Source organism: Scyliorhinus torazame, unplaced genomic scaffold, assembly GCF_047496885.1.
Source record: "Scyliorhinus torazame isolate Kashiwa2021f unplaced genomic scaffold, sScyTor2.1 scaffold_1087, whole genome shotgun sequence".
In the NCBI taxonomy this organism is placed as follows: domain Eukaryota; kingdom Metazoa; phylum Chordata; class Chondrichthyes; order Carcharhiniformes; family Scyliorhinidae; genus Scyliorhinus; species Scyliorhinus torazame.
In genome coordinates this window covers 5500-15000 of record NW_027308814.1, presented here as the reverse complement: position 1 = coordinate 15000, position 9501 = coordinate 5500, and the positions used below count along the sequence as shown (strand labels likewise).

Here is a 9501-nt window from a genome sequence, read left to right as displayed (position 1 = left end):
CCATTCCCAATCCAATTCCCAATCCAATTCCCAATTCAATCTCATTCCCAATCCAATCCTATTCCCAATCCCTCCATTTGCAGTCTGTCAATCCCAATACCTGTATTCCCAGTCCTCATCCCTCCAATCCCAATCCATCCATTCCCAATTCCTCCAATCCTAATCCCAATCCAATTCCCAATCCCATTCACAATCCAACCCCATTTACAATCCAACCCCACTCCCAGTCCCAAACCCCTCCATTCCCATTCCCAATCCCAATCTCTCCACTCCCAATCCCTCCATTCCCCATCCCAAACCCTCCAATACCAACCCCCCCATTCCCACCACTCCAAATCCCTCCAATCCCAATCCCTCCATTCCCCATCCCAATCCCTCCATTCCCAATCCCTACAATCCCAATTCCTCCAACCCCAATCCCTGCATTCCCAGTCCCCATCCCTCCAATCCCAATCCCTCTAATCCCAATCCCTCTAATCCCAATCCCTCCAATGCCAATCCCTCTAATCCCAATCTATCCAATGCCAATCCCTCCAATCCCAATCCAGCGAATCCTAATCCATCAAATCCCAATCCCAATTTATCGAATCCCAATTTCTCCATTCCCAATCCCTCCAATCCCATTCCCTCCAATCCCAATCCCTCCCAATCCCCATCCCTCCAATCCCAATCCCTCCTAATTCCAATCCCTCCAATCCCAATCCCTCCCAATCCATATCCCTCTAATCCCAATCCCAAACAATCCCCATCCCTCCAATCCCAATCCCTCCCTATCCCCATCCATCCAATCCCAATCCCACCAATCCCAATTCTTCCAGTCCCAATCAGTCCAATCCCAATCCCTCCCAATCCCCATCCATCCAATCAGAATCCCTCCATTTCCAATCCATCCAATCCCTATCGCTCCATTCCCAATCCCTCCATTCCCAGTCCCTCCAATCCCAATCCCTCCATTCCCATTCCCTCCATTCCCAATCCCTCCATTCACAATCCCTCCATTCTCAACCCTGCCAATCCCAATCCCTGCATTCCCAATTCAAACCCAATCATAAACCCTTCTTTCCATTCCTCTCTCCTCTTCCTCTCCCTCCAACTCTTCCCTCTCTCCCTCCAACTCGCCCCATCTCCTTCCACTCAACCAACTCTTTCCTCAACTCTTCCCTCTCTCCCCCCAACTCTTCCCTCTCTCCGCCCAACTCTTCCCTCTCTCCCCCAACTCTTCCCTAACTGCCCAACTCTCCCCCATCTCGTCCCTCTCTCCCCCCAACTCTTCCCTCTCTCCCCCCAACTCATCCCTCTCTCTCCCCAACTCCTCCCCTCTCTCCCCAACTCTTCCCTCGCTCACCCCAACTCCTCCCTCTCTCCCCCCAACTCTTCCCTCTCTCCCCCAACTCTTCCCTCTCTCCCCCCAACTCCTCCCTCTCTCCACCCCAATTCTTCTATCTCTCCCCCAACTCTTCCCTCTCTCCCCCATCTTTTCCCTCTCTCCACCCCAACTGTTCCCTCTCTCTACCAACTCTTCCCCCTCTCCCCAGATGTTCCCTTTCTCTACCCCATCTCTTCCCCAACCCTTCCTTCTCTCCTGCAACTCTTCCCTTTCTCTCCCCAACTCCCCTCTCTCCCCAACTCTTCCCTCTCCCCCCAACTCTTCCCTCTCTGCCCCAACTCTTCCCTCTCTCCCCAACTCCTCCCATCCTCCCCAATCTTTTCCCTTTCTCTCCCCAACTCTTCCCTCTCTCCCCAACTCCCCTCTCACCCCAACTCTTCCCTCTCTGCCTCAACTATTCCCGCTCTCCCCCAAACTCCTCCGTCTCTCTCCCCAACTCTTCCCTCTCCCCCTACTCTTCCCTCTCTGCCCCATCTCTTCCTTCTCTCCCCAACTTCTCCCATCCTCCCCAATCTTTTCCCTCTCTCCCCCGTCTTTTCCCTCTCTCCCCCAAACTCTTCCGTCTCTCTCCCCAACTCTTCTCTCTCCCCCAACTCTTCCCTCTCTGCCCCAACTATTCCCACTCTCCCCCAAACTCTTCCGTCTCTCTCCCCAACTCTTCCCTCTCTCTCCAAATCCTCCCTCTCTCCCCAACTCTTCCCTCTCTCCCCAGCTCATCCCTCCCTCCTAATGCTTCCCTATCTCTCCCCAACTCTTCCCTCTCTCCCCAAATCCTCCCACTCTCCCCAACTCTTCCCTCTCTCCCCAACTCATCCCTCCCTCCTAATGCTTCCCTATCTCTCCCCAACTCTTCCCTCTCTCCCCCCAACTCCTCCCTCTCTCCACCCCAATTCTTCTATCTCTCCCCCAACTCTTGCCTCTCTTCCCCATCTTTTCCCTCTCTCCACCCCAACTCTTCCCTCTCTCCACCCCAACTCTTCCTTTTATCCCCAATTCTTCCCAGCTCCACCCCAACTCTTCCCTCTCTCCCCCATCTTTTCCCTCTCTCCACCCCAACTCTTCCCTCTCTCCACCCCAACTCTTCCTTTTATCCCCAATTCTTCCCAGCTCCACCCCAACTCTTCCCTCTCTCCACCCTAATTCTTCCCTCTCTCCACCCCAACTCTTCCTTTTATCCCCAATTCTTCCCTCTCTCCACCCCAACTCTTCCCTTTCTCTCCCCAACTCTTCCTTCTCTCCCCCAACTCTTCTATCTCTCTCCACAACTCTTCCCTCTCCCCAACTCTTCCCTCTCTCCCCCATCTCTTCCTTCTCTCCCCCAACTCTTCCCTTTCTCTCCCCAACTCTTCCTTCTCTCCCCCAACTCTTCCATCTCTCTCCACAACTCTTCCCTCTCTCCCCATCTCTTCCCTCTCTCTCTCCCCATTCTTCCCTCTCTACTGCAACTCTTCCCTCTCTTCCATCTCCCAACTCTCCCCTCTCTCCCCAACTCTTCCCTTTCTCCCCAAATCCTCCCTCTCTCCCCAACTCTCCCCTCTCCCCAAATCCTCCCTCTCTCCCCATCTCTTCCCTCTCTCCGCAACTCACCCCTCTCCCCAACTCTTTCCTTTCTCCCCAATTCGTCCCTCTCTCCACCCCAACTCTTCCCTCTCTCCTCAACTCTTTCCTCACACCCAAACCTTTCCTCTCTCTACCCCAACTCTTGCCTCTTTCCACCCCAACTCTTGCCTCTTTCCACCCCATCTCTTCCCTCTCCCCCCAACTCTTCCTTCTCTCCCCCAACTCTTCCCTTTCTCTCCCCAACTCACCTCTCTCCCCAACTCTTCCTTCTCGTCCCCAACCTACCATGATCCCCCATCTTTTCCCTCTCTCCACCCCCAACTCTTCCCTCTCGCCCCCATCTTTTCCCTCTCTCCCCCAACTTTTCTCCCTCTCCCCCAACTCTCTCCACAACTCTTCCCATTCTCCCCAACTCTTCCCTCTCGCCCAAATTCTTCCCTCTCTACCCCAACCGTTCCGTCTCTTCCATCTCCCAACTCTCCCCCTCTCTCCCAACTCTTCCTGCCCCCCAACTCCTCCCTCTCTGCTCCCAACTCTTCCCTCTCTCCCCCAACTCTTCCTTCTCTCCCCCACCTCCTCCCGTTCTCCCCCATCTTTTCCCTCTCTACCCCAACTCTTCCTTCTCTTCCATCTCCCAACTCTTCCCACGCTCTCCCAACTCCATCCCTGCCCCAAATCCTCCCTCCCTGGATATTCCCTCTCTTCCCCAACCCCATCCTGTCTTCCAACGTTTTCCTCTCCGCCAAACTCTTCCCCCTCTCACCAACCCTTCCCTCTCTCTCCCAAACGCATCCTGCTCTCCCCCAATTCTTCCCTCTCTCCCCCATCTTTTCCCTCTCTCCCCAATTCTTCCCTCTCTCACCCAACTCTTCCCTCTCTCCCCCAACTCTTCCCTCTCTCCCCCTACCCTATGAGGAACCCCCTCCCTAACGGGGTCAACCGAGTGAACCTTCTCCCGAATGCCCTCAATGCTGGTATATCTCTCCTTGGATAAGGACTGTTCACAGTATTCCAGGTGTTCTGTTTTCTTTCCCGTTGTCGGTTTGCCCAGGAGGATGTTCCCTGCTTGCCAGGTCCGGGTATCGGGCCTCGGGTCTGACGCTAAATACCTGATGCTGATCGACTTCGTCCCTGTGGGTTCGCTCCGATACAAGTGGCAGAACCAACGATGGGAAGCCTGTGGAAAAGCGGAGCCCCACCTGCCGGACCGCGTCTACATCCACCCGGATTCTCCCGCTCCCGGCTCACACTGGATGAGGCAGCCGGTGTCGTTCCACAAGCTGAAACTCACCAACAATACCCTGGACCAGTGTGGACACGTAAGTAGACCGTTTCCATCCCTCGCTTCCCGATTCAATCCCCAATCCCAATCCCTCCTCTCCCACTCCAACCCCGATTCCTGATCCCGGTTTACTGATTCAATCCCCAATCCCAATCCCTCCTCTCCCACTCCAATGGGAGACTGGGAATGGGTGACCAAAAGGCAGAGAAAGAGCAGGAAGGCAGTGCAGGTGTCCCCCGCGGTCGTCTCCATCCAAAACAGGAATACCGTTTTGGATACTGTTGGGGGAGATGACTCACCAGGGGCAGGCAGTAGTAGCCAGGCTCATGGCACCGTGGCTGGCTCTGCTGCACAGAAGGGCGGGAAAAAGACTGGCAGGGCTATAGTCATGGGGATTCAATCGTAAGGGGAGTAGACTGGCATTTCTGTGGTCGAAAACGAGACTCCCGAATGGTATGTTGCCTCCCGGGTGCACGGGTCAGGGATGTCTCAGATCGGCTGCAGGACATACTGAAGGGGGAGGGTGAACAGCCAGTTGTCGTGGTGCGTATAGGCACCAACGATATAGGTAAAAATCGGGTTGAGGTCCTACAATCAGAATTTAGGGAGTTAGGAGATAAGTTAAAAAGTAGGACCTCAAAGGTAGTAATCTCAGGATTGCTACCAGTGCCACGAGACAGTCAGAGTAGAAATTCAAGAATAGTCAGAATGAATACGTGGCTTGAGAGATGGTGCAGGAGGGAGGGGTTCAGATTTGTGGGACATTGGAACCGGTTCTGGGGGAGGTGGGACCATTACAAATCGGATGGCCTACACCTGGGCAGGACTGGAACCAATGTCCGAGGGGGTGCTTTTGCTAACACTGCTGGGGAGGTTTTAAACTAATGTGGCAGGGGGTTGGGAACCAGATTAGGAAGTTAGAGGTCAGTAAAGAGGCAGCAACTAAAGCCAGTAAGGTACTAGATAATAAACCCAATGTGACTAAGGGGAAGAGTAGACAGGGAAGAGATGATGAACGCAAAGGGACAGGTGGTCTGAGGTGCATTTGTTTCAATGCGAGAAGTGTAGCAGGTAAGGCAGATGAACTTAGGGCTTGGATTAGTACCTGGGAATATAATGTTATTGGTATTACTGAGACTTGGTTGAGGGAAGGGCAAGACTGGCAACTAAATATCTCAGGGTATAGATGCTTCAGGAGGGATAGAGAGGGAGGTAAAAGGGGTGGAGGAGTTGCATTACTGGTCAGAGATGATATCACAGCTGTGATTAAGGAGGGCACTGTGGAGGATTCGAGCACTGAGGCAATATGGGTAGAGCTAAGAAATAGGAAGGGTGCAGTAACATTGTTGGGACTTTACTACAGGCCTCCCAAAAGCGAGCGTGAAGTAGAGGTACAAATATGTAGACAGATTATAGAAAAATGTAGGAGCAATAGGGTGGTCGTGATGGGAGATTTTAACTTCCCCAACATTGAATGGGACTCATGTAGTGTTGGAGGCGTAGATGGAGCAGAATTTGTAAGGAGCATCCAGGAGAGTTTTTTAGAGCAGTATGTAAATAGTCCAACTCGGGAAGGAGCCTTACTGGACCTGGTATTGGGGAATGATCCCGGCCAGGTGGTTGAAGTTTCAGTCGGTGATTACTTTGGGAATAACGATCACAGTTCCATAAGTGTTAGAATACTCATGGACAAAGACGAGAGTGGTCCTAAAGGAAGAGTGCTAAATTGGGGAAAGGCCAAGTATAACAAAATTCAGCAGGAGCTAGGGAATGTGGATTGGGAGCAGCTGTTTAAGGGTAAATCCACATTTGAAATGTGGGAGTCTTTTAAGGAAAGGTTGATTAGAGTGCAGGACAGACATGTCCCTGTAAAAATGAGGGATAGAAATGGCAAGATTAGGGAACCATGGATGATGGGTGGAATTGTGAGACTAGCTAAGATGAAAAAGGAAGCATACATAAGATCTAGGCGACTTAAATCTGATGAAGATTTGGAGGAATATCGGGAAAGTAGGACAAATCTCAAACGCGCAATAAAGAGGGCTAAAAGGGGTCATGAAATATCTTTGGCTAACAGGGTTAAGGAAAATTCCAAAGCCTTTTATTCGTATATAAGGAGCAAGAGGGTAACTAGAGAAAGGATTGGCCCACTCAAAGACAAAAGAGGGAATTTATGCATGGAGTCAGAGGAAATGGGTGAGATTCTTAATGAGTACTTTGCATCGGTATTCACCAAGGAGAGGGACATGACGGATGTTGAGGCGAGGGATGGATGTTTAAATACTCGAGGTCAAGTAGGCAATAGGAAGGAGGAAGTTTTGGGTATTCTCAAAGGCATTAAGGTGGACAAGTCCCCAGGTCCGAATGGGATCTATCCCAGGTTACTGAGGGAAGCGGGGGACGAAATAGCTGGGGCCTTAACAGATATCGTTGCAGCATCCTTGAGCACGGGTGAGGTCCCGGAGGACTGGAGAATTGCTAATGTTGTCCCTTTGTTTAAGAAGGGTAGCAGGGATAATCCAGGGAATTATAGACCTGTGAGCTTGACGTCAGTGGTAGGCAAACTGTTGGAGAAGATACTGAGGGATAGGATCGATTCACATTTGGAAGAAAATAGACTTATCAGTGATAGGCAGCATGGTTTTGTGCAGGGAAGGTCATGTCTTACAAACCTAATAGAATTCTTTGAGGAAGTGACAATTGATGAGGGAAGGGCTGTAGATGTCATATACATGGACTTCAGTAAGGCGTTTGATAAAGTTTCCCATGGCAGGTTGATGGAAAAAGTGAAGCCGTATGGGGTTCAGGGTGTACTAGCTAGATGGATAAAGAACTGGCTGGGCAACAGGAGACAGAGAGTAGTGGTGGAAGGGAGTGTCTCAAAATGGAGAAAGGTGACTAGTGGTGTTCCACAGGGATCCGTGCTCGGACCACTGTTGTTTGTGATATACATAAATGATCTGGACGAAGGTATAGGTGGTCTGATTAGCAAGTTTGCAGATGATACTAAGATTGGTGGAGTTGCAGATAGTGAGGAGAACTGTCAGAGAATACAGCAAAATATAGATAGATTGGAGAGTTGGGCAGAGAAATGGCAGATGGAGTTCAATCCAGGCAAATGCGAGGTGATGCATTTTGGAAGATCCAATTCAAGAGCGGACTATACGGTCAATGGAAGAGTCCTGGGGAAAATTGATGTACAGAGAGATCTGGGAGTTCAGGTCCATTGTACCCTGAAGGTGGCAACACAGGTCGATAGAGTGGTCAAGAAGGCATACAGCATGCTTGCCTTCATTGGACGGGGTATTGAGTACAAGAGTCAGCAGGTCATGTTACAGTTGTATAGGACTTTGGTTAGGCCACATTTGGAATACTGCGTGCAGTTCTGGTCACCACATTACCAGAAGGATGTGGATGCTTTCGAGAGGGTGCAGAGGAGGTTCACCAGGATGTTGCCTGCTATGGAGGGTGCTAGCTATGAAGAAAGGTTGAGTAGATTAGGATTGTTTTTGTTGGAAAGACGGAGGTTGAGGGGGGACCTGATTGAGGTCTACAAAATTATGAGAGGTATGGACAGGGTGGATAGCAACAAGCTTTTTCCAAGAGTGGGGGTGTCAATTACAAGGGGGTCACGATTTCAAGGTGAGAGGGGGAAAGTTTAAGGGAGATGTGCGTGGAAAGTTTTTTACGCAGAGGGTGGTGGGTGCCTGGAACGCTTTGCCAGCAGAGGTGGTAGAGGCGGGCACGATAGCATCATTCAAGATGCATCTAGACAGATATATGAACGGGCGGGGAACAGAGGGAAGTAGGTCCTTGGAAAATAGGCGACAGGTTTAGATAAAGGATCTGGATCGGCGCAGGCTGGGAGGGCCGAAGGGCCTGTTCCTGTGCTGGAATTTTCTTTGTTCTTTGTTCTTAATCCCGATTCCTGATTCCGACTCACTGATTCTATTCCCAATCCCAATCCCTCCTCTCCCACTCCAATCCCAATTCCTGATCCCGGTTTACTGATTCAATCCCAATCCCACATTTTCCACTCCAATCTCCGATTCCTGATCCCGATTTACTGATTCTATTCCCAATCCCAATCCCTCCTTTCCCATTCCAACCCCAATCTCCGATTCCTGATTGGGGTGCAGAAGAATGAGAGGTGATCCTATTGAGACGTATCAGATACTGAGAGGATGTTTCCCACCTTGCGGGTGGGGTGGGGGAGGGTCTCGAACCAGGTGGGAGTGGGGGGGTCTAGGACGAGGGAGCAGTGGATAAATTTAGGGGCCGGCCCTTCGGGAGTGAAATTCGGAAACGTTCCCTCACACGGAGGTGCTGGAAGTTTGGACCTCCCTCCCTCCCGCAGCCAATCGATCAAGCATTCATTTCAAATCGGCGAGATTGAGAGATTTCTGTTACCCGATGGGACACGGGGAAGGGGGTGGGAGGGTGGAGGCTGGTCACAGGCTCGCCGAGTGGGGGGAACAGGCTGGAGAGGGGCTGAATGGCCGCCTCCTGTAATCGCTGAGTCTATACAGTAATCACTTTCTCTCGTTCCCTCTCAGATTATCCTACACTCGATGCACAAGTATCAGCCTCGCATCCACATTGTCCAGGCCAATGACGTCTACAGTCGCCGCTGGTCTGGTTACACCTCGTTCACGTTCCCCGAGACCCACTTCATGGGGGTGACGGCTTATCAAAACCAGAAGGTAGGGGGCAGTATGTCCCATCCAGATCGGGGCGGAGTGTACGGGTCAGGGCGGAGTGTCCGGATCAGGGCGGAGTGTCCGGATCAGGGTGGTGTGTCCGGATCAGGGCGGTGTGTCCGGATCAGGGCGGAGTGTCCGGATCAGGGCGGTGTGTCCGGATCAGGGCGGTGTGTCCGGATCAGGGCGGAGTGTCCGGATCAGGGCGGAGTGTCCGGATCAGGGCGGAGTGTCCGGATCAGGGAGGTGTGTCCGGATCAGGGCGGTGTGTCCGGATCAGGGCGGAATGTCCGGATCAGGGCGGAGTGTCCGGATCCGGGCGGAGTGTCAGGATCAGGGCGGTGTGTCCGGATCAGGGCGGTGTGTCCGGATCAGGGTGGTGTGTCCGGATCAGGGCGGAGTGTCCGGATCAGGGCGGAGTGTCCGGATCAGGGCGGAGTGTCCGGATCAGGGCGGAGTGTCCGGATCAGGGTGGTGTGTCCGGATCGGGGCAGTGTGTCTGGATCAGGGCGGAGTGTCCGGGTCAGGGCGGAGTGTCCGGGTCAGGGCGGAGTGTCCGGGTCAGGGCGGAG

At 52.4% G+C, this 9501-nt stretch overlaps 1 protein-coding gene across 1 annotated transcript in view; it reads left to right on the top strand.

The window, feature by feature from the left end:
• The window catches only part of LOC140407018 (T-box transcription factor TBX6-like), a gene marked incomplete at its 3' end in the record, with an annotated part of 12517 nt that extends 3585 nt beyond the window's left edge, over window positions 1-8932 (top strand). The window contains exons 3-4 of the mRNA XM_072494804.1: window positions 3999-4266; window positions 8786-8932. Of these exons, the coding sequence (XP_072350905.1) occupies window positions 3999-4266; window positions 8786-8932 (415 nt within the window). The remainder of the gene's footprint in view (window positions 1-3998; window positions 4267-8785) is intronic.
• Between the last annotated feature and the right edge of the window lie 569 nt (window positions 8933-9501).